Source organism: Brachionichthys hirsutus, chromosome 3, assembly GCF_040956055.1.
Source record: "Brachionichthys hirsutus isolate HB-005 chromosome 3, CSIRO-AGI_Bhir_v1, whole genome shotgun sequence".
NCBI classification, from domain to species: Eukaryota; Metazoa; Chordata; class Actinopteri; order Lophiiformes; family Brachionichthyidae; genus Brachionichthys; species Brachionichthys hirsutus.
Genome location: NC_090899.1, coordinates 8779392 through 8805292, shown reverse-complemented (window position 1 = coordinate 8805292; position 25901 = coordinate 8779392). Strand labels below are relative to the sequence as shown.

Genomic DNA, 25901 nt, shown 5'->3' with positions numbered 1-25901 from the left:
TTCCAAGTTTCATTCTAAGGTGTAACAATATCAGTCTGTACACAATTTATAGAAAACATACACAATATCCCAGAGATGCCAAACGCTGTAACAGAATCCTCCAGCTCACTCTCGCAACAACCATTTGTCTGTCCTGTCTATTATTACTGTGCGGAGTACAAGTCTTTATCATAATTATTACTACTGTTATTATTGTATGTTATTACATTAATAAGATGAATTCCTTACAGAAAAGAAGAAAAAAAGGCAACACAGAATGAGACCACATTAAAGGTTATTATAATTATGTCCCTGACGGGTTTCATATAACAGCCGACAGAGTGGACCTCTGTTACTTCTCCGCCTTGTTGGCACGTGGTCCCCCCCCAGGGAGAAATACTGCGTCTCGTCGTCACTGCCACCTTAGTTTAGTGAAAGCATTGTAGTGGGAAGGTGATGGACAGCAAGCGAGAAGCATTCTTGCTCCGAGTCGGATTCCAGACCCCCCCCCCCCCCCGACACGTTACATTCAACAAAAACACTAAAAGGTCATCTGCCTGCATAGAGAGCAGCTTCCTGCCACAGAGAGTGTAAGTGCTTCATTATCCATGAGGAGGAAGGAAACTTAAGGCCGATGAAACCTAAAGGAAACAAAGAAATTGCATAAGACACATTCAAAAAAGTATTTGATGTTCATTTTTCTACATTTTTAGCTTTAGCCCTGAATTACATTTACATCAAGTAGATTTCATTAGATTCAAGCTGCCTTCATTGTGCACGTGGTCCAAGCACAGCATTAGCACTTCAAGTTTCAAACTATGGCCTCTTATTGTGAAACAATCACAGGAAAAACAATGTCGTTGTCACCATGTTTAGGAATGACAGCCATCAAATACCAAACATGTCTCTAAAGTATTTTTTAGTTTATTTCTCACGTCTGACAAACAAGCATCATACAAAGAATTTTCTATGGTATTATAATTATATTCCCTGTTACTATGGTAACCACCTCTCACCAAGACCGTATCGGAAATCTAAAGGTTCCAAATGTGACGGTTCGTCAGATAAAAGGTACACCTTGTGTAGATTCTGCTCTCTTCATGAACCTCCATTTCAGAGCTCTTATAATCGTTGAGCTCCTTCCGGATGGCCGCCTGGACGAAACAACAGGACAGAGATTGTAAGCTCAAACCCCAACGTAAAAGCAAACAAATATCCAACTGAATACTGAAGAAACATGAAAGACGAAGCAGGACAATGGATGACAAACTGAGCGGACCTTGTCAGCAGGAGTCAGCTTGGTCCACGGCTTGTCTGCTCGCCGATCGTAGTCTTGGGCATCTGTGACTTCGACGTACTCGTGGAACCGCAGGATTTTTCTCGCCTGTAGTTCTGCAACTGTCGGTCTTTGACTCAGCTATGACAAAGATTTGTGTCAGTTCATCATCCGGCAGATGATTCAACATGCAGATGTCTTCCGGGGATGTGCTGCCTCACCTTCCTGGTCAGTCGTCGCTTGATTTCTCGGACCTCCGCTTGTCTGTCAGCCTGATTTTTGGCTGACAAAGAAGAGACAGAACTGTATTTAGATTCTCCGTGACAGCCAGGCTTGAGGAGCACGAAAGATGAAAAGCAGATTCCAAAATTAGACATCTAAAGAGTAATCCGTGTTTCAAGTCGATATTTTTTTGCTATTACTGAACTGCATACAGCAATAGCAGACAAAATAAGGCACAGACAAATGATTAATCAGATTTGGTCTTTTCTGAAAGCCCAAGGAGATGAAGACACAAAATATAATGTGATTTTCGTGAAGCCATTAAAATCTCATTACGAGTTAACGAATGTGAGAAGGAAATAAAGACGGGATACTAACGCTGGAGGATGTTCCTCTGCTCGAGCTCCTCAGCGGTGGGCCTCTGGCTAAGTCGCCTGAAGTGGAAAAAAGACGGGACTATTTTTACAGTCTCATCACTCAATCATTCAGATACAAAGTAGGAAAAAGGTCTAACAAACAATCTGCTGACTTCTTTAGGAAATTAACTATCATCTGCTTAAAGGGCACCAAAGCAAAGGTCAACACGTCGGTGTGATGAGGACGCCCGTCCCGACCTTGTGAGCGCAGTGCCGATCTGCTTTCGGATGGCCTCCCACTGCTCCCTGCTCTGCCAGGTGAGACCCGTCTGTCCTGGACGCTGCTCGTCTCTGCCGCCCCTCTCCTGGGGGAACCGGTCCCTGTCTGGGGCACAAGGACGGCTGCTCAGCTTCAGAGCCAAGGTGTCTTTCCTCTTGACCCTGGCAGCCAGGGCGCCTGAACATGAGCCAAGCAGAGACGTGGTCACACGCGAAGCTGCAGAAGAGCAATATGAAATCCTGGATACTAAATAATCGTTACTACATTCTTTCATAAATAATAGCTATGATTTACTCTGTGGGGGCTCATCATCCTCATCTTCATCAGATTCTTCGTCTTTATAAAGTACAGGGCCATCTGAGTCGCTGTCTTCCCCACGCATGTCACCTTCTTCCTCTTCCTCCTCATCCTCTTCTTTATCACAAGTGTTGCCTCCTGGACTGACACAAACTCCGGCACCACCGACCAAGCATCTTCGACTCCGTGGCTCCAGCTCTGGTTGGGGGATCTCCCCATCATACTCCTCTGCTTCCTCATCATCTTCCTCCTCTTCGTCTTCTTCCTCCGAGTAGTCATCTTCAGAGCTGGTGGAACAGGATAATACATAATAAAATTAGAACTCATTCAGCCAGCTTTTTAATAATCTCAGCTGTGTTTCAGCTCTAAATGGGATGGAGTACAAAGTACAGTAATACCTTGACATACGAGTATAATTCGTTCCTGGACCGAGCTTTGAAAGGCTCTGTGTTCATGCTAGCGTCCTTCTGTTTGAGGATTGTACTTAATGTCGATGTACTCCGCTCGTACTGGCATGCCAAATCACAGATCACCATGCTGATTGATAATTTCATGCTTTATCTCCATCATGTGTCTTTTCTTCTCGCCGCCATCCTTACCACTCGCTTTCTTTGGACCCGTCACTTATTATAAAGAATATTCACAGATAGAGCCAAAATCACGGAACGAGCGACGTGCGCTCGGAGCATCTGGAAGTTGCTCTCATCTCAAACTTATACTCTCATTTCAAAGCAAAATATTGCTGGGAACACTCGTATGTCGAGGTATTACTGTAGTAAAAATGTATTTGGAGGCAACCCGGAAAGCCGAATATAAAGTAAGGGAGGAGAGTGACAACAAAACAATGAATCTGTAAATGAGAAAGCCATTTTCTGATTGTTTTACGGATGATTTACAGACATGCACATTTAGAGAGTGGACTGTGTCTTGACAGACGTCTGCAGTGTCTGGGTGAACTTCGACATCTACAAAAGTCATTTCATTATGCATTTGAAAAACTCACAGCTTTAATGGCTGGATGCTGACGGGGAGGGGACGCCCCCGATCTGCTTGGAACTCCGGAGGGGTTTTGAAAAGCAACGTGTGCGCATGCTGCGATCCGTCTGGGTGTGGCTGGGCGGGGCCAGGGCTGGACAGGGCTCGCTGGATCATGATGTGCAGCGGCACAGGAGCAGGACGCTGAGCTGTCTCATTGGTTGGGCTCGGCGGGTCAAACAGCATTGGTATGGGTTGGGGCAGTGGATGGGGGTAGGTGTGCTGATGGTGGAGATGGTGTGTTTTAATGTGCTGACGGGGAGGAGAGGGCGGTATGTGTGTCGGTAGGGGCGGGGAGGGCGGAGTGGGAGGCAGCTGAAAGCTGACAGCGACCTTGCTGTGATCGTCCAGGGGGGGTGGTTTGGGGTTTATGGGATGGCTGGACAACGAGGAGTCGTCGGTATTGCGTTTGGTGACGGGGGTGGTCCTCTTCGGAGGCATCGGTGGGGAGGGTTTGGCTGGCACAAGACCGCCGCCGCCGCCGCCGCCAGCTTGGGTGAAGTCACCTGCAAATGGAAATGACAGATCCACATCAAGCAGCTCCAGCGTCGGCCTCTGGATGCTAACAAATGTTCTGTTGCCCCGGTGACATGTGTGATGTGCCCAACATAGCAGAATACACAAGACCAAATATAACCAGTGGGATTACATATCTGACTGAATATCTTGTGTACACCGTGTCACATCACATGATTATGAAAAAAAACGAATGCATACGCGGTCCTCATTAACCTGTGTGCAACACGAGGACAGGGTCACAGAGGCCACGTTCACCCTGCAGGCCAAAGTTATTTTTCTGCTCACACGTGACTCAGATGTGCTTTTTCACAACAGTGTGAAAAATATTGCGTTAATTTTGATACCAGGAAACTTTTCTGTTGTTCATCGACATGGAAAAAAAGTCTGTCACAGACACAACTGAACAGTGCAGACAAAAAAAGGAACAGATTTCAGAATGCCCCCCCCCCCCCCACACGCACACACACAAACTGTGAGTTGTGTCCCTGCAGGGTGAAATAGCCAGAGACAAACACACATGAAGCTTACATGCTTTGTACAACCACATTTTAAAAGGTGTCGTCAAATGTTGGTTAAAGTGCAAGAAGCTGATCGAAGGCACAAATGCAAACAGTAACTGCATGCACGTTTTTATATTTGCTGTAGAAATGTTAAAAGTGTGCTCCAAAGCTGCATCAACGTTAAAAGCCATCGGAGAAAGACTTCAAAAACATGAAGTAGACTAGACTTATTCAGATTAGTCTAGCGCAGTTCAAGCCCTTTTGTCCCTGCATCGTTTTCTCCATCCATCCTTCCATCCGTCCACCCATCCATCCATCCATCCAGCCATCACAATTGAGCAGAAGCCGAGTAGACAAGTGACATAAACCTCACTTGATGCATTGCAGGCCACAGCTCGAACCTGATACAGGCTCCCGTCATTCCCGTGCCAAACATTACACACACAGCATTAAAACCATTCAGCGTTTCAGCTCATTATGAACCACATCCAAGAAGAGCAGTCGAGTTAAAGGGATAGAGGGAAATATGTCGGCAGCTAAAAAGGACACAACAAGATGAAGAATGCAGATGCTGCAGGGATATTCTGGACAAGGACATCCCGGCCACAGAGACACCATGGGGCATCCTTTTACCTGACCGCAGGCCTCCAGCCCGCCGACACAGGTAGACGGGCAGGGACAGGTACACATCGTAGTCGCACTCTCGCTTCCAACAGGACCAGTAGAGCGGAAGCTGAGCGTTCTCCCCCCCCTGCAGGGCGGAGACTGACAGGGAGGAGACGGAGGCCTTCAGCTGGACTGTAATCCATTTAGGTACATGGTGCTGTGTTCGATGTTAAAGTAGAGCTAGTGTGTGCCGTGCAGGAGTGCTGGTTTGACCGACACTCATCAATCTATTAAAAAAAAAAGATCAACCACACGCTTCCTTGCAAAATCCCGTCTTAAACGTGTTCACTTGTAAAAATCTGATCAGAAGATTGATACCACATTCCTGTCTATCAAATACGAAGCTAATGTTAGCCTGGCGACTGACACCAGATAGCTTGGTTCAGTCCAGGCGGCTTTGCCATGGGCCTAAAAAGCTGATGCTCATCAGTACGCTAGCATTGCAAGAGAAGACTGCTGTATGGCAAGTGTGTTTAATTAAGTCAGTAAAAACGGCTGATATGTGGAGACCAACATAATAATAATCAGGATCGATGTGCACTGGAGAAAGCATTGCTGTTCTCTCCTACATGTGGGACACAAAAGTCTCCTTTGGTCGGTCATCATCCAGCTGCCAAATGGACAACACAAACTCTCCATAAATAAATATCAGTGACGGAACTAATGGCATCACAAGTTCCCCAAAACCCCTCAGATCTGTTGACAGGATAGAAATAATCAAACCACCATCACTACACAGCATCAATGCAAGCAGCATCCAACAGCCACAAGAGACCCGGTTCCCTTCAGACTGCCAAACACTGGAGTCACGTTGCAGCTAAAATAGGCAGGAAAAGTTTCTCAAGCCGTTTAGATAACAATATTACCACCAGGGCATGCGAGTGTGCACGAGTCTGTTTGCGTGTGCGTGTGTGTTGCTATGACATCATCTGCGTACCGAATCTAAACGCTAACTTAGCAGACATGTGGGTGCCGGTGATGTACGTCTGTGGCTGTGGGATGTATGCCATCGTGTTGAGTCCCTCCATCACCTCTTAACCCACTACTCAGCAGCAGCAGCACTTACCCAGCGTGGCAGCATTGCTCCTGTTCACGGGCTTGGGTGGGGGGATAGGGGGCTGCTTGGTGCCCTGAGGTGACGGCTGAGTAGACGCACCCACCGAGGAAACGGACCGGACGGGTTTAGACACCGCAGTCGAGGAGGTAGAGGAGTACTGCGCTGTGTGGTGGGGGTCAGGCGTGGAGGTCAGCAGCCATTTTGGAGGCATGGCCGACTGTTTAGACGGCAGAGGTTCACGCAGGGCTTCTGGGTCAGAGACAAAATAGCTGTCCGACTCTACGAAAACATAAAGTCATGTCGAAATATTAACATTAAATTATCATACCTAGCAGACATCTCAAAAGTATGCTTTTATTACGAGTGATACATCATAAAATATCGGTCTACAAAATACAAGCGACACATCGTCTGCTGCTACGCCTCTCAAGGAACTCTGTGACAACTGTTGTTTGGGAATTGCAATATCTAGGGATCAGCTGCAGAGACAAACAGAGGAGGCAGCTGCAGCTCCCTACAGCCACCCCACCCCAAAACCATTCTGCTGCCACGCCACTCCTCAAAAGGTGTAGTTCTATTTATTTACAGACCATCTTTTATCATGCAACCAAAGAGGCAAGAAGGAAGTGAGCATGAAAAACAGTGATAAGGGGAGAGAAAGAGAAAGAGAGAGAAAAGGAGGAGAGAAAGCAAGAGATGTGATAAAGATAGAAACCGAGTGGGAGAGGTAAAAAAAAAAAAAGCTGCATCAGAGCGAAAGATAAAATGGAAAACACAAGGTAAGGAGAAAGGTGACAAACAAAACTATATAAAAAAAAAATCTGCTGATAAAAATAATGATCTCCCTTCTGACAGTCGTGCTGTATGGGCTTCTTCACTTCTGGACATGGCTACCAAACAAAATGAAAACTAAAGAGGTTCACGTTTCTGAAATAACGGGACAAATGAGATGTAAAAAGCTCCAGACATCATTTCTCAAAGGGCCGTTTTTCCAGTAAAAAAAACTATTTGCTGTCATCTAAACAATTATCACTAAAGTGACAGTTCTGCGTTTAAAGGGCAATAATGGGTATAATGATCATGCCACATTAATTAGTAGAGTAGAGAGGACAAACTATTTCCTCTTGTTCCTGAATAAGACGTGGAGCTGGAACAGAGCCCCTGGGAGCCCGTCTATAAGTGGGAGCGCATAAAAAGAAAATACATGGACTGAAGAATGGCCCGTCCGTCAGTCCTTCCTCACAGATGTCTGACGGACATCAAGTTGTTAGAAACACCTTATCTTGAACTTTCTCACAGCGAGGAAAACAAACGCGAGCGGCTCCAACGTCGCAAATCAAATCAAATTAATCAAAATGCCAGTTAGTTAAAATGTCAGTTGCAGCTCTACTAACATTCATATTATGATAACAGCTTCTCAGAATAATTGGTGGTTGATCTCCGATAGCGGGGGGGGGGGGGGGGGGGTTCACCTCTGCAGGCCCGGCCTTCCTCAGCAGATGTGTGTCTGGGGAGTGTGGGCTTCCAGTCTCCTTCTGCAGGCCGACGGCTCCTGCCATCCTCTGACGGGGCCTTCTGCAGCCAGGGCCTCTTCTGCCCGTCCTCGTGGTGAAGTTGTGGTCCTCGTCTTCCGTCCTCCATCTGGCCCTGCCAGACTGCGGCGGGCTTCCACTCGCCTTCAGCAAGTGTACGTGAGCCGATCCCCGCCCCTCTCCGCCCGTCTTCATACGGTCCCGTGGCCCTGGAGCCCGAAGCTCCCCGCCGCTCGCCGTCTGAGGGAGAGCGGAGCCTGCGTTCATCTGGCTGGGGGAGCCAGGTCGGGTTGATCCTGAGGTCAGACACTAAGGGGGGCTTGCTCTGGTTGCATGGACTCCTGCTGCTCCTGATGGCTCCTCCCCCACCGCCAACCCCAGTGCTCACAGGCAGCGTGTGGCCATTCTTCATACAGGGATCCTTCACGTGAGCATCAGGATCTGCGTTTGAAGAAGTTGAAAGTTTTACCAGGTCATTGGTGAATAAACACCTTCACCAGGCCGTCTGCGATTGCCCGAGGGTCGATTCCCTCACGCGCAGGCGGCGTTTGTCAGTGAGATCAGAATCATGGAAGCCCTCCTACCTTTGTCTGGGACCTCCTTCAGAAGGCCCTGCTCTATGAGCTCCTGCCGCGTACGCCTCGTTGACATCTTCCTCTCCAGTTCTGCCATAGATAACAGAACTTCCATTACACACAAACGTTTCTGCTTCACGATCTTAACGAGGAACATCAATCCCCTCTGGCATGCTCAGGAATACATAAGTTAGGGCTCCTCGCTCATCAGGAGATTTGCTAGCACTATTATTGTGTTTGTTCACTCGCGCTACAATCGCAATGAGGCCACGTCACAAACCTTCTGATGTTTCCGTGAATTTGTCGCTGCTTTTCTTCTTCCGCCACTTCCATGGCTTGAAGATCTTTCCGAGGGTAGAGAACTTGCCTTTGCGCTTCGGGGTTCCGTCCCCCATGCCGCCGCCCTCTCCCACCATCGTGCCGTGGTGCTGCTCAGCTTCGTCATCTGAAATAAAAGATGGAATTTAATCCAAAAGCTTTTGTTTAAGGCAAAGGAGCATGGAAGGTCAGCGAGGACCGTCCTATTCTGAACTCTTTGATCATTATGACCCGCATTCTATTTAGCAGCTGATTGTGCTCCAGCGGGGTGATGCTGAGAAGCCATGGATTCCTCCACGTGGGCACGATTAACAGAAGAGGTCTGACGCAGAAGCCTTCGTTGTCGAGTGCTCACATTCCTTGGCTAGCTAGCTAGAGAATAGCACCTCACGAGAGGTTTAGCCCTGACTGCTTCTACAAGGGGGGGGGGGGGGGGGGCTCTCTCATTAATGTCAGTCACGGCACGTACGATGTGAAAGCCATTACGTCTTAAAGTACTTAATTGAATGGCTTCCTGCTATCAGGGTAAGTATTGTGGGTCAAGCGATCGACAACAGGGCAGTGAGCTCAGAGAGTTTCAACATTATCAGTGGAGAGAGAATATGTCTGAATCACAACCTACATACTCTGTAGTCCGGTTCCAACAACAACACCGCATCCTAAAACACCGTAAAATGCTGATGAAACGTCCTCAGCAATCAAAATAATAACAACCACCACAAATGTTTCTGTCACCAGCGCCCCCGGAGCCGGCAGGGCTTCTGTCTCCTGCCGAGGGTCATTGGTGTGGTGAATGGTCGCTGGCACAGGAAGCCCGTCTTAACCAATACTCCCCATGTCCACCTCAGCACTGAAGCAGCTGCTTCCACACCATCTAAAAGCCCAATAATATCACTACATACTGAGCAGCGCAATTTCAACAAGCAGACACCAGTTACCTGGGACAGAGGTGGCGAGAGTCCAGCTTCCATGGTGGCGAGACGTAAAACAACATTCCATTTGGAAGCAGGGAGAATCGTCATGTATTTTATATCCCAACAGAAAATGACACAAAGCAAAGACTATGGAAAATATGGCCGAAGGGTTCTTGGTTCAAGGACCATGTCGTCACCACGTGAACCCAGCTGATTTCAGCAAGGACCCCGACCAGCTGCTGTGACATCCAGAGGAAGCATTGTTTTAGGTCCTGTGGAGCAGATCCATTGATCTCAAACAGCAGACCGTGATGTCAGGAGCCTCTGACGACAGAGCGTTAAAGCAGGGTGACGCAGGGTGAGCAGCCTTTTCCAGGCCTGCACAGTCCAAAGCACTGCAGGGGAACCTGAAGACAACGCGTCAATCCCACAACAGGACAATCTCAAGGAGATCAAAAGAATAAAGTTCAGTACATCCAAAACAAAAATCACGTTCAAGAGCGCTGTGGAATCCACTCAAAATACATTTTCACTGATACCAAGAAAAATTCTCCAACATGTAATTGTTTTAATCAGTGAGAAGAAAAAAAGTCACGACAGCTGCGTGGTCTGGGAACGACAGTAAAGCTTAAAAAAAAAAGAGCAGTACATAGAGAAAGAACACAGGAGTTGGGGGCTGGAAACACACGGAGGAAACGACACTCCACCCTGATTCTGTGAGCGAGAACAAAGACAACCTCTTCCCCTCGCACTCAATAACAGTCCAGTGTATCCCTCACGGAATCACACAGTGACGCAGCGCACACAACAGTGGCATCGGGGACACAAACTCATCTTCTGGCTGACATCCATGATGATATAAACAAACTAATTTCCATCTAAGACACGGCCAGCATCTAAAACGGTGCAGTCATGCTCTGCAATCAGAAGCTCTGCCAAGATAAGGCATAGCAGTCAGGAAACATGGGGGTGTGTGACGCTGTTTGAGTGTGTGTGTGTGTGTGTGTGTACACATGCGTGTTCCTCAGAAATACTCCAAACACCAAGCCACACCAGCCACCATTTCAGACATCGACCAAAGAGGCCTGGTTCTCCTCTAATGATTCTATTCGTCATGGTGGTCAAAGGGGACTGTTGTTTGGAAAAAGCCTTCAGCCAACCTGATAACTTAGATTGGGGGCAGTGGTTGGGAAATACCACAATCCTTGTTGCCACTAATTCTTGCCAGGCCAGATTATGAATTATAATCTTTTTAAATGACAGCGCTAAACATGTTATAATCACCCCGTGTGTTTCTGGATACTTGTGCACCCCGCCCCCCCCCAAAAAATAACTCTGCAATTTGAAACCTAATTGTGAACGCCAGAAAGACAATCAGGCCAGCGCCCTAACGCCCTAACGCCCTAACTAATACACACACAACACATGCACGAGTCTGTAAAAACACAGCTGAGACTAATCCGTGTGGCGATGGATCGATTTAACATTCCTCGTAATGAAGCGGGGGCCGGCGAGCAAAGTCAAACGTACAAACTTCAACCATTATTTATCCTCTGTATTTCCTGTTTATTGATAAACTACAGGATAGTAAATTGATTTTGCAGGTTGCTTTTGAGAAACTGCATTAAGTAGTATTTGTGTGAGTGAGCCGTGCAACTCACCGTCAGGGCTGTGCCGTTGTGGGCGCTGAGATGAGGTCTCCACATGGAGGTTCTGCCCCATGATCCAGCCCCAGAGGGGCTTCTACCTGCGCTGCCCCAGAGACGGCCACACTACTCTGCGTAGATCAACGCTGCCCCCCCCCCCCCCTCAGAGGGCCGACATCCTCTGGTCTCACCCTTAGATCTTTTCTTCTTTTGTCTTGACCTTCCTTTTAACTGTTCAGTGCTGCCCCCCCATCCTTCCCTCCCTTCCGTACTTGGACTTCCGCCCCCCCCTTCCCTCCCTGGCTCACAGCAGAAAGCAGTCATTTGTCTGACACGCTGGTGTCAGTAGTTTCTCTCCACCATAATGCTGAGATGACGAGAACAGAGGACAGACATACAGACAGTGCCTCCATAATCCGGCACAAAATTAGTGACGCGTGTAACCTGACAAGCCAAAACCTGAACAGAAAAAAAGAAAACAAATGGCAGTAAATCCCCATAAATACTGCATCAGGAGCAATAGAAAACAGCCCAATTACAGCCGCTACTACGACGGAGCGACTCCTCACAAGACAATCTCCCAAAGAGGAGGACGTGTTGATCACACATAAGCTGCCGTTTCTAGATCTAGAAGCTGGCACTACTTTTTCAGAAGGTGTTTATGATGCCGCTCATCCGTCTTTGGGCACCATTTTTACTCCGTCCCAAAGTGTCTCTTCACAATTTGAATAGTTGCGGATGGATTAGCATGCCTTTGACACACGTTCGCTAAGGAGGGCGGCCACATTTGGGCTGAGAATATGGAGGCGATAGAAAAAGAGATTGACGCCTGCATGCTACAGAGAGAGAACGCGGAGTCAGGACTGAACCCGGTGAATCGGTGCTTTCTGTCCTTTTGAGGTTGGCGTGTCTTTAACGAACCCGGTCCTACGGCTCTTGGAGGAATCCAGAGCATTATTGAGCTGCGTCGCTACGCACGGACAGATCGCAGGTTTCTAAAGATGGAGAGCCGGCGTGTGTGACGGCGTTCCTTTTCTTCCCTTGTGCCCCACATACAGTCTCTACGCCGGGCCGGCCTCCAGAAAGCTGAGCCGTATCCGCATGAGCTCAGAACCTGTTGGCCTGACCTGGATAAGAGACTGGGCCAGGCAATTTCAGCAGGCAAGCACACAGAGGCAGGTACACACACTCAAAGCCCAGTCCAACACGCCCTGTGAACGGTGCCATGACGTTCTATGTTCCCACAGCAGAGGGAACCAACAAGACTGGCTCCATCTAAAGGCAACGAAAGTCACCAGGAAGTGAATGCAAGCAAGCATGCTAACGACAATATTAAATGTTCCTTTAATAGAAATTCAACACTGAAAACTAATGAAGAGAACTGTGTATGCCTTTGGTTACGAAGTAGCCAAAGAGAGCCGTAAGTCACAGTCAGTAAGGGTTAACTTGTTTAGTTATAAAAGGGGAACCGTTACCAAAAGCCACAGGTGGCAGTGAAAACAATTCCTCCTTTTCCTGCACAGCTGCTGAGTTTACACGAGAGGGAAAGCTCAATATTGCAATTAGTGATACAGCTACACACACACACAGAGAGAACGGGGAAGACCAGGTTCTGGGAGGGGAAACTGACCCCCGTTCAGGTCCTGCGGTTTAGGAGTTGTAATGCTGAAGCCCAGAAACTAGGCAGTGTAAACACACACAGTAAGATCAGAGAACCCACAGCTTTCTTCACAGCATTAACAGCACACTTAACCGACCATAGTGACCAACTTGGTACTCACCACGATTTTCCATTACACAGTTTGAGGCACACCAATCAATGGTTCCTGAAAAACAACAGTTTGGCATTAAAATCCGTTTCAGACACGAGTTCGACCCGTCAAGTTAAACCAGAGTAGTCAAAACAACCATTTGGTTTCCCCTCAAACGGAGGCCTTGCATCTTACAGAGGAGATTAGTCTAAAATGTATCTTTAAAAGCCCTGAAGAATGTTCTCATTATTAAAGATCTGCAGCATCTGCTCAGGCCTGAGCACTTTCAAGTCCTTCACTTGAAAATCTAATTATATGTACTTTCTTCATTCAGCTTGTTCTATTATAAGACTTTAGATAAGACTCTTTAATGACTTTGGGATATCAGCGACCTTAGCATCAGTCATTTTTAATTTGTCAAATTATAAAACGGTTAATACATACACTACTGCAAGTCATGGATGGGGTGGGGGTGGGGGCGGGGGTGGCTGAGGTCCTCAGTAGCAGTATGTTTTCAGGTCTCCAGCATTCTACAGATGGCAGGATCACCCATCTCGCCCCCTTTGACAAAGAAACGCAAAGATGGTTAGATCACAAATACCAAGTGGTGAAGATGCAGGCGTCATAAAGGTGCATGGCCTTTTTATTATCTACGTTCAGATTTCCACCGTGGATGGAACAAACTACAGAGTCTAAAAATAAACCACAAAAGGAAGACAACATCAAACGTTATCACAGAGATGCAATTTGAGAGCGATACCGTCTGGATACAAGGAAATCTGGATTTTTACATTCATAATGGAGGCTTTTAAAAAACAAAAAGGGGTCCTATATGCACTATTAGGGGGTCCTATATGCAAAACGCCTTCTGGAGCGGATCAAGAATGAGGTCAGGGAAAAAATATTACATTTTAACATTGAAAACTACATTTATGGTTTCAAAAATCAGTAAAAAATACACATCAACTCTGATTCACTTTTACTTTTCATGGTTGGTGTATAAAGATACCAAGAACAATCTAGAACCTTTTGATGATGATCCAGATCACCATCTGGATGCAGGAATATCTAAATACAATATATGACTGGATTACTATTATTATTATTATCTTTGTGCTCTCAGAGCGCGTTTCTAGTACATACTGTGCTTAAGGGATAAAACAAGATCTTTAGCCCAGCGCTCACGCTGTACCCGGAGCTGCAGTTCTGCGTTTAGGTGTCAGAGCCACAGGAACAACATGTTGCTATTTATTTTTAGTGTAGCCATCATGAGCAGATCTGTTGGAAACATGTTGTCTTTGGAGGACAATAAAAAGCACAAAGAAAGACAGGAAACGACAACAAATGACCTTTAAAGCAGATAAAAAAGACCAGAGTGTCTAAAAACACAAAACCGCAGCAGAACATCGTCACAGACTGGAAGATTACAGCGTCACCCTGATGGTGCTGTTAAAATCTGTTTTCCTTGCACACACTCAGCATTAGGAACCACTGGAACACATAACAAAACTACAAATCTAAATACATTGTTGAGCATAATGGGTCAAAGTTGAAACTTTTCAGTTTAGGAACATCCACAAGGAACTCTTTGTGAACAGAAGAAATCTAAGCATTACTTGGTAGGAGACACACGTCTGGTGTTACATCAGAGAAACTCAATTATAGATGTCATATTTTTAAGAAAATGTTACATAATCAATAACACGACCATCTGTGCTCATCAGGTTCGTAAAAAAATAAAATGTTATGCTTTTCTTTGTTATACATCTCAAATTAAATTAATTATGTGTTGACTGGAATGAAAACAAAAACTGCTCCACAGATATGAAGACAGAGAAGGGATTTTTTCCTGCAGGGCAATCAAGCAAATTAATGAATACAAATCTGATTTGAGGATCTTATCTTAACGAATATTAAAAATAATCACCATTTGCAGCATCAAGCAGTCCTGCTTTAAACTGATATTTGATTAAATGAGAGAATACACATATTTCGTCATTCTATTATAGACTGATTATAGACGAGGCTGTTAATGTAATCGGTGATCACTGTCCACCAATCGGGCACAAATCAGACAAGGAGACCCAGGAACCAGCTTCCTACGACACAGAGATATCATTATGTTGGGCTTCTCTCTTCCTCTTCCAGGCCAGTTTACTGGTAGCTTCAAACGTGAACTTCCCCAACAAAAGAAGAAGCCTGAGAAATGCAAACCCAAACATCGAATAGTACAGCAGTTGGGTTTAAAGTACCGTCATTTACGCAGTGGAGACGCAAACCGACACGAGAACCCTCGCGCCGCCGAGAGGAGGAAGATGCCTTTTTCTCCACGACAGAGCAAACGGACATAATATCTTTGGTGGTTTAAAGTCGGAGGTGATTCGAGGCAGCGTCCAGCTTTCATATGTTATGCATCACAGACCCCCCCCCCAAAAATAAAACTCCAGCATCAACTGATTCACTGCCTCGGTCACTCTCAGTCGTTCTCAGAACGCATCGATTAAAAAAACAACAACAACGTTGACGGCCCACTTCCTGCCTGAGTTCTTAAGCCTCTCCGTGTTCACAACATACCAATCTGTCACGACGACACCTCCTTCCAGTCGCCATCATCGAAGATATTTTTCGCTTCACAACGATCAGCAAACAGATTGAAGAGGACATGAGGCACACAACTAATTTATGACAAAGACGGGGCAATAAATATTCCAAGAGGAGTGAATAGATTAGTCAAAACACTCCCCCAACACTTTTATCACGACTCTCCTACTGTCATTGTGTTTACTACTCCATGTAATCAGGACTAACTCCATCAAACCCACATCACCGGGGACGACGGCTTCACCCCAGACGACCAGCTGGGATTACACGCCCTTCCCAGCTTCCGTCCCGCAGCAAAAGACGGACCAGAAGTCACAACTGTATCATCTTCTGTGGAGCCCGCACGCCCCAGAACACCGCCCTCCTCTAGCTCCGATTCAATCACGGTGCGAGTGGAAGCAGCAGCAGCTGCTGGAGTTTGCCTTCTTTAAATAGCAACGCGCTCAAAAACCTGCCAAACACCAAGGAGGAAACTCGCACACCCCACGGGGACCTGTGTCCAAATCTGACGTCCTGACGAGCGACTCACTTTAAAAAAAGATGGTGAACGACCGATCGATTAGGCAAGTGGAGAAAACGGAAGCATATTTACAGAGTTCGTACTCCGTAAATGTGAAGAAATAAAGAAGTGGCTACTCGGAGAACCGGCGTGTCTCTGCGCCCGGACCCTCCCAGCGGTTTCCACGCCCGTCTCCAGCGCGGATGGACGAGGGCGTCTGTTCTCAATCCAGGCCAGGTGAGCCTGGCCCAGAAAAAGCAGCAACAACCGCAGGGACCGGCGGCCCACTTTACGGGGAACCGAACCGCTCCTCGCCTTTGATCAACCTGCTTGCATTCTCCACCTTCACGTGTCGCGGTATTTCATGCAACCCTCCGCTTCCCGCTCGGGCTGACCGCCTGATGGAAGGGTGAGAGCAGAGGAGAGACGTTCAGCCCAGAGCTCAGGCGGAATCGCAGGCACACATCAGGCTAATCTGTGGCCCAAAACCGAATCAATCACACTCAGCTGACATCTCGAACGCCTTGGCTGCCTCCTAAGTGTCCATTAGAGCAGGGAGGACTTCCAATGGGAAGTGGAAAGCGCTCAAAGATAAACCATGAGGCAGCATTTATTTTGTTTTCCTGGGAAGGGCGCATCAACTTCAGGGGCAGATGAAACTAAAAGCATGTTACTGCAGCAAGCCAGGCTTCTACATGGTCGGCATTTATAAATTAATAATATTCGAACATGTACAACATAATAAATACACATTAATACAATAATAAACACGTTCTTTATGTTTTTTTTAATGTTCTCGAACTGAAACTTATCTGAAATACTGCTCCAATATTTCAGTCCCAGAAGGAAAAAATAAAAAATAGACATTCTTCTTGATCAACAATACAACGAATAAATTAGATTAAAAACGTTTTGTGAACAAAAGGGGGTTTGTTCGGCTCCCTTCTCCCCCTAGCAGGTGGAACGCGTCTTCCATCTTAGCCCGAGCAACCCGCGCTCTAATTAGATGCTGATTTCTAGTTGCATCGCCGAGATTAGACTCATCCTTTGAGCGTTCCTTTCATGCTGCGTGTTTTAAATTACCTCAGAGGTGGGCTCGGTCTATCGCCTGGAACGCATCGGAGATCAAAGATCCGGAACTCCCAGCAGAGGAGGAGAAAGTGTCCGTGTTTCTGTACCGAGCTGCGCGTCTGCGCCGCGAGCGGATCTCGCGCCAGTGGACTCGAGAAAGGCTCGAGCCCTCCGCCGCAGCCACGACGACTTCCGGATAGTGCTTTCAAAATAAAACACAAATAAATTACCATACATTCCTGGATTACTTGCACAAAATACAATTGTTTTATATGCAGTACGTGTAGCGTGTAACTTGTGTGTGACATTATAACTTGTTTTCCACAGGCACATGAAAAATATGGCTTGAATCAAAACCCATTTATCAACCCGTTAAATGGGATAATGAGGCACCGTTTAAATAATTACGATAATTATTACTCTGAAACAGATTACATTTGTATTCTTTCAAATAGCTATCACGTGCTTACAGAATGCAGCTACAATTAATTGCGTTGGCGCTTTACTCTTTTTTTCAAATTAATGAACTAATTAATTTGAAAAATTAATTAATAACGCCTGCAGACAAAGCAACGCATCGATTCTCTGGGCATGAAATTCAGGATGCGTCGTGCTGGACATAACGGTGCAGCCCCCCCCCCCCCCCCCGACTGTCATCTGACGACACACGCACTCGGCGCACACACCGACGGAGGATCACACGCATCCTTTGTTGTGCGTTCGACATCAGTCGGAAATGGAGTCTCGGATGGAGAAGCGGCGTCAGTGGACTCAGACTGAAACGTTACCCTTTAGGGAACGCACAATGCGAGAACGTTTCCACCGGAGTCACGCACTTCTGTCCGTGACTTCTGGCCGCCTTTGTATCGACTAAGTTGGAAGCAACTCGAGTTATTGGCCACAAAGAAATCTCCCCAGAACTTAGTCTTTGATCCCCGGGGGGTTAGGGGGGGGGGGCACGGCGGTCACGCTGCCTGCGCCCCCCGCATCTTCCTGTGAAACGAGTTTAAAAGAGCAAACGATCGTTTCCATACCTCACGGTTCCCCTCTTCCAGATGTAGATCCCCGGTGCTTCACGCACCGGAAACCGTCCCGAGCATCTCGGTAGCGGTAGTTCTCGGTGGAGGCTGCGGCGCCTCGGTGGGCGTTGCGAACCGGGCTCTTCTTTGTGCCGTGAAGACTCCAGTACCCAGCAGGCCTTGCGTCGCATTGATTTCAGATTGGGATGGGTTTGGTGTGAGTGGAGGAGCGTTCGTCCGCGCATCCCCACAGTGATGTGTGAACTTATACCCATAAATTAATGCGTGCACAGTGAAACAGTGCTAATAAAGTTTGCTCGATAATTTACGACTATAACAAAATAGTAACTCCGGGTCGGTGAATCACATTCTAATAAGCCAAATTAAGAAAAACAAACATATTGTAGCGCATCTCTGTCCATAATTTAGTAACATTATAAGCCGATTCATGTCAAAGTGCAGGACCTTGCCGGTAGACGTTATATATTCTATATATTTATACATTTATAGTGTCAGTTCTCTAAAGTCGACATAAAAAATAAAGTTGATGGTGTGTAAACACACACTATAAGCCACAACACATGCTATTGTGAAATGAGCCATTCTGTATAAGAGCCCTTTATTGTTTGATACTTTACTTAATTAAGGTACTTGCATGCTGTGATCTCAGATGGCGGTCTAGAGGAACATGCAGGGAAAATGCTTCGTGCCCTATAAAAGACTAAATTACTGTTTCACCACTGGGGATGGATCACAAGTGATTAGTGTCAGCGGTTCAGCCGTGTCCATGTGTTGGTTAATTGCACTGACTTGTAGAGACAGACAGATGGACTCCTAAGGCAAAGAGTCACTGTTGTATACCATCACTTTCCTCACGTGTCAGAGAATCATCCACTAAATGTAACATTAAATGGAAAAGCAGTACTTATACTACTACCATACGTAATTCAGTGCAGCCGGTGCTGAGGTGCAGATGTCAGGTATATACACACATTATTTCACATTATATATTATGGCATGCCATACCTGAACGGCATGCCATATATACGATATTATGTGAGACTAATTGACAGACGCCATCTACCGGCCAACTAGAGAGACAGCACCCTGACGTCAGAGAGCAGGTTCAGCCCTAAAAAGAATCACAGCCAAAACACAAAGGAACACTTTGGAGCTACCAGGGAAAAACCCAAACTAATTAAAACGTTTATAAGGCTTTGATGTCCTTGTTTTTATTTTATTTTTTTATTATGAACGGTGATAAGATTATTAGATTACACAGCAGCAGGAGCAGCTGCAACATGCAACACCAATATGTTTAAATTATCCAGATATTTCCTGGTTCATTTATATGATCGTTTGAGATAAACTGCTGCAATCTTTTTTGATGTCATATTGCATGTTAAACTTTAGTTAGTTTAGTTATTTTTATGACTGTGGATGCAACACCTGATGAAACTGGAGATAAGTTCTGATTAAAAATCAGATATGAACTTTGAGTATGGTATACAGTATTTAGCATGACGCTGTAGCGCAGTCAACGTTCATGTGTCATACAAAGATTAGAATGTGTCACATTATTTCACTGTCACTCATTTTATTCAAATTTTTCCATGAAAAAATATCCTTGCCATCAAATAAACAATACAATACCACATACTTTCAACCACATAAATAAAGCAACACATATTTTGCTTTGTATTAATTATATTGCTAATGCAAAGTGTAAAACTGATAGAACTGATAATCTAATCAATGATTTGGGATTGAAGGACTTTCAGTGGAATCAATAATGATGAGGGGAATGTGGCCAAATTCTTCAACAACACCTCATTAAGCGAATGATTGATAAAGGATAGTTCCTTCACTAGCCAGATCCCTCAAGGTGAACCTTTGCACTTTGCCCAGTGCTATGGTGTGTAAGACTGAAAAACAACAAGGTACCACACAGTGTCGCACAGTACGGTGACGTGAGCCGGCAGATGTCTGGGTCCAATTAGAGCAACACGCTCATGTCCGTTGGTGGTAAAGAATCATTGCAATGCACAGTAGAGGGTAAAATACACAGTTTTTTAGCTGGGGTTATGTTTTTGAGTACAGGATCCCACTGGCAGTCTTTTTGGAACCCCCTCCATTGGAAGCCAGCAGCAACAGTTTGTGTGCGTGGGCGGCCGAAATGCTGAGCGGTTGCTTCACTGTACATTCTTGGGGAACAGTGGTGGAATATTTGACCGCTCACTCCCTGAGGATTGTTCAACAGAATATCTCATTGTCATTCATTCATAATGAGACATTGGGAGAATTAATCGTCATTTGTTGCTATTGGATTTTTTTGCGGAAAACGTACCAAGACTTCTTCTTGAATCACATGTCTTATTATGACATAGTCTAGTCAAATTAGGAAAAAAAACAACAGACTTTTATCTCATTTTGGCCACTTAGCAAAGTGGAAGAATATCTATTCAGTGCTGTTTTCACATGACAGTGGAATTCTATCTTATATTCACAATGGACTGGCTGCATAACAGATGCTTTGATTTTCTATGGCAGGAAAACACTGGACAATGGACGGCATACACAATAGGACCTCCTCCTCCTAAAATAGAATTCAGAAATCAGAAATTCACTTCTATAGTGTGACAAAATCTCTGCTGTGCAGTTCGTCCTTCGCTTCCAAACAAGCAAGTATTGATGAAAGCATGAAATTTATTTTAATAAAGGATTTAAAAATAACTTTTTTTTAAAAAGAACCAACCGTGTTTTCTTTTACAGCATTAAGAGCTACGACATATAGAGATCGACACTATGGTGACATAATGTTGATGCTAAGAGAGTTATGGGAAATGTCTTCAGACAAAAGCAAAGAGAGGAACCTCTCCATGACAAACGGAAAACATTTGTTTGTCTGGGGAGAGGAACTTCCTGTTTTGGAGCTGAAAGTTGGCTGAAGTGGACACAATAGTTACATCAGTTGTGGCGAAAAACTGTACATGCAGTTTTTTGTGGGACACCATGTTTCTAACAAAATGTAGAACAGCATCATGTTACCCTGCAGAACTTTGAAGCCTGCAGCCTCTCAGATGACAAAGCTGAAATGGGAATCTACCTGGACGTGAGGTCTTAACTATGAGTTGTCACTGATATGTAGTTAGGCGGGCATTTATTTCTTCTGCTGTTGTCAATAAAAGACCATTTGTCTTCTTCTCAGGAAGACAGCAAGTGCAATTCATTGCACAGCTTTGCTAGGAAAGCATTATTGAATGACGCTAAGTGCTTTCCCTCCAAACAAGTGTCTCCGGAGAAAAACAAAACTACTGCTCAAATGTACTGAACATACAGAAGTGTTTCAAGAGTTTAAATATTGAAGCATAAAAGATGATTCCTCCATAACCTTTCACCTTCCTCACCCCAACCCTTCCATAAAGCCCTGAACAACTACACACCCAAAGGCACTTACTCAAACGTCTCTCCTGCTCCAGCACCATGGAGAGAGTTCTGCTGCAACCTGGCTTATCAAAGGCCAGCTGACGCAGTGAAAGTCTATTTGATTATGACTTGTCATCAGTTAATTATTGATTTTTTCTTATAATCATTATCGCTTTACAGCCTCTCACTGCCTGAACTTAAATAAAATGTCTTGCCATATCTTAAATCCCTGGTTAACAGGCATGATTCCCCGTGATTTGACCCGACCTGTGATTTCTTGAAATTTCTTGTTGCTCTCTGGACCGACATTTAAAAAAAAAAAAGTTTCTTGTTTTGTTGGGTTGGACACAAATAACTATTTAATTGATAAATAGTGTACATGTGATATTATGCATTGATAAATACTTAAAGTTGCTACTTTCAGAGCCCACCTTATTGGTGTAGTTTTGCCAGCTGTACAAAGCCTGTTTTTTCTAGAGGAAATGGGAGGATTTAAAGTTTTAAATCCTGTTTTAAAATGCTTTATTTGCATTTTATTGAGCCAATCTTTACTTTTGAAACAATCTGTTGGCTTGGTAACCTTAGCGTTGATAACAAAATATGCTGAGAAACATTGTTTGCCTTTGCAGGAAGATTGTTGGCATTGACCTGAATGATTTGGGCCATGTCAAAGTGAGAGCCAATCAGAAGGCAGAGGGCCTCCTACAAGATCCTCAGCACTTTCTGTATGCAAAGTTAGACTCCTGCCGACAGGGAGAAGGGTGACTCATGCCCGGAGGGCCAAATCAACCTGTGTTTTTTTATGATGAGGCGAACTTTCCCTTTAAACAAAGGTGCAAAGCTGAGACATAAATGTGGCTGGTAATGACCGGCTGAAGAGGCTTTCTCCCGAAAAACGTCAAGAAGAAACATGACAGGAACGAAAGCAGGAAAACCTCCTCCTAAAGCTTCTTGAGCCATTATTTGATCAGACAGAAATGCAGGTCAGATTTCCGTCGCTTTACCGATTAGACGGCAGATTAATTGTCTCTTGACAGTGTTCTTTGGTTCCAGCCCCTGTCGGACTTCTTCTTGCAGGTATGGATAGCCAGTATTTACAGTACAAGCAGAAAAAGGGGGTTACAGGGCTTTTTTTTGTTTTTGTTTTCTCACTCCCTCAACAAAGTTACCGTTCGTGCATTCTGTCCACAGATCCTTAGAATGACAGGCTGCAGTGCTGCCTTTGAATAGCAAGTGAGCTTATCATTGATGTGAGCCTTGCCTTCCTGCACCTTTCATGCACTGCAGGTCTCCTTTTGGAATCAGAGCGGTTTTTGCTTGTCATACATGGAACACTTTGCCTCAGATCTTCTTACATGCTTTCCAGTAACGACTTTATTTGCAGGCTTCCCTTTCCTACAGCAAACAAAGAATCTAATAAATCAGACAATAAGACATTAAACCGACGAGGAGATGAGCATTTCACACGATAATCTTTGATACAGAATTTAAAAAAAGTTTACAATTTTTTCAGTCAAAGTCATGTTGTAAATTAATTATCTGTTGATTCATTAAAGAAAGAAAATACAGGTATTTCATAAAATAGTGACTAAATACATATATATATATCATATACATGTCATACAGTACATGTACATGTACGTATGCATGTTTCTGTCCTTGTAATATCCATCTCTGTCAGCGCTGGCCTGGCTTGTCTGTCCAGCAGCACGGAAACAACTATTCTTACACAGTCAAACACGGCCACAGCATTTCTCTGTTCCGTCACAGCTCGTCTCCATGCTGATCACCCAACTCTGTCTTCATGACATGTTTGCAGAGCTCTGCCATGTTTTCCATGCTCTTTCCCCGGGGCACAAACAGACGTCTTTGTGGAGCTCTTCTTGCGGCGGTTCTTTCAGCGGCCCTTTGTCTCTCTTCTCACTGTCAGAAGAGTGTCATTTGTTCAGCTGCTCTCTTTCGCGCTCTCTCTCTCGCTCTCTCTCTCTCTCTCTCTCTCCATGCATCAACAGATGCTATATTTTTAGCGAGCATTCTTCCCCTTGTTCTGGTCCAAAACATTTTCATCTAGAACTCTCTTGGCCCTGCTGGCTACAGCTCTGAAGGATAAAAACCAGGAAGATATTTTAAAACATGATCAAAATACAGCTTAATTTCTGACTACTGTAGTTTTACAGGCTTTTCTTTTGAAAGCTTACCTTATGCTGAGTATGTTGAGCCGACGTCTCTCTGCAGATGCTTTTCGAGTCATAATTCCGGGGCTGTACCAAATGCAGAACAGCATAGTTAGCTTTGAAATAAAGACTCACTCTTACTCTGACATTGCAGTTTGTCGTGTTCAATGTTTTATTGATATTGCTGTAGTTAAAGAACTCCGAGATAATAAAAAAAAAAAATCAGCATTTTTTTTTTCTTTTATATTCTTGATAACCTGAAAAACCTTATCTTTACAAGCTCACTAAACGTAATGTGTTACAAGAAAATAGCGCACTATAACTTCAGGTGCACTACGAGGCTTTGCCACTCACAACTTATGTTCCCTGTCCTGACATGTCAATCACAGTCTTCTGTGATTCTAAATGGTGACATTGTTTGTTTGTAAGTTCTGGGAAAATATTCCCAATTTATTGTACAGCTGCTTCCAAACTCCTACATGTCTCCCTTCTTTGGTCTCAGACAAAAAAGTAAATAAATGTTTGCGTACCAATGGGAGATTATTCTCCTCCCGCAGGCCTTAGCCATATTATTTGCTATCGAGCAGTATTTATGTAACAGCACATTCACACTAAAGATAGCATGACATGGAAAAGAGTGTTCAGCTTACCACTCCTTGTTCTTGACCTTCACAAAATAAGCAGCCTTTAACAGAAACAGAAACTTTAATGGATAGCTGCTCAGGCACTGACTCACCTGTGGCAAAAGTTGGTGCAGGGTCGATCATCAGTGCTGGCACAAGTGCAGCGAGAAGTGGCCCTTCGGCGTCGGGACATGGCACTGCCGAGCCCATAAACCGTTGTCTTACTGCAGGGGACAGAGAGACACGGTGCCATCTTGATAAGACTTTGCTCTTTGATACTACATGGGCACTACGCCTTTAATTATGTAATGATAACAGTTGCATGTGTTTATTCTGTTGCTCCTGGTCTCGATGTGATAATGCACTGACCACTCCTTTCACGTGTAGCTAAACCGATTTGTGTCTGTGTTCTAATGCTCACCTGGGCGTATTGACCCAGATGATGTCCAGATGGCAGAAGTAGTGGCACTCAGAGTCATGTGGGGTGCTGCAGGAACAGCGTTTGGTCCTCTCTCTGTGTGGAGGCAAACCGTCAGTGGCCTCCACCTCCAGCTGTTCCAGCACCGGAAGACCCAAACCTACGTCAAGACAATGAGCTATTCAGTAACAGAGATATGGTCCAGTCAACCCAGCTATCAGTCACTCCCGGTTGGTTGCTCTCATACAACTAGATATACTACATCATTAAGATGTCATAAATACAAATTATTTGTGAGAACATGAAAAGTCTCATAAAGATTTCCCCACAGATTCCTCAGCTTTTTCGACAAATCTCGTCCTATTTTTCCACAGTGATCAGACTTGTCTTATTCCTGAGCCCATTTCATGCTAAGTAATGAAAACCTACATTAAATACAGGAAAATGCAATAGCAGCAAAATTCTTATTGGTATAAAATGAGCAATGCTGGTGTTATAAAAAAGGTCCTATCATGCATTCTCTTCTTCTGGTATTACAAAAGCTTGCATAGGCACCGTCATATATGGAACTGACTGAGCTAGATCCTGTACACACACTGTATTTATAAGAGTCTACACAGTGAACAAAACATTAAGGCAAGACAAAGCACTTTTTAACATCCTCTCTTTAAGCATAGCTGAGATGTTACTTAGACTGATATGAGGATGTCATGCACATTCGACTAAAACAAGTATATAAAAAAATATTTCTTCTAAATATATATATACATATTTTTAATTACTCACCATCCTGTACAGAAGCAAACAGAGTGATGATAAAAAGAAGACTGGTGTTAGGAGACATCGCTGATAGCAGATGGATGAAGCTCTGCTCTGTATCAGCCATACACTTGCTCTACGTTGTATGTTCTAGTGCTGCTGTTGGTCTGTAGGTGTCTGAGCTCCGTCACTCGCTTAAACTGTACCTCTCCTCTCCTCTCCCTCACATCATGTAATGGACATAGCTCCACCCACAGCTATTTGCCATGGAGACACGGTATACAACCCCAGGGGATTTGAACCTGTGACACATTCCTGGAATATCTGATGCTTTGCAGCCTCTCCACTATGCAATGACAATAAAGGCTTTCTATTCCATTCTAAAGAA

The 25901-nt window shown here is 44.9% G+C and overlaps 2 protein-coding genes across 2 annotated transcripts; both read right to left on the bottom strand.

Annotated features, from left to right (window-relative positions):
* Positions 1–573: 573 nt before the first annotated feature.
* phactr4b (phosphatase and actin regulator 4b) lies at positions 574–9611 on the bottom strand. Its single transcript, XM_068759963.1, has 14 exons — positions 9551–9611; positions 8575–8739; positions 8304–8384; positions 7660–8160; positions 6197–6466; positions 5098–5229; positions 3414–3951; positions 2408–2697; positions 2092–2290; positions 1856–1911; positions 1477–1538; positions 1259–1396; positions 1057–1133; positions 574–620 (listed from the first exon to the last, which is right to left on the bottom strand). The coding sequence occupies exons 1-14, from the start codon at positions 9609–9611 to the stop codon at positions 605–607; spliced, it is 2586 nt and encodes an 861-aa protein (XP_068616064.1). The 3' UTR covers positions 574–604.
* A 13951-nt stretch (positions 9612–23562) lies between these two features.
* Positions 23563–25640, bottom strand: LOC137917799 (endothelin-2). The gene is made up of 5 exons (XM_068760534.1): positions 25541–25640; positions 24758–24914; positions 24450–24560; positions 23738–23800; positions 23563–23638 (listed from the first exon to the last, which is right to left on the bottom strand). Exons 1-5 carry the CDS (start codon positions 25638–25640, stop codon positions 23563–23565), a joined length of 507 nt encoding a protein of 168 aa, XP_068616635.1.
* Between the last annotated feature and the right edge of the window lie 261 nt (positions 25641–25901).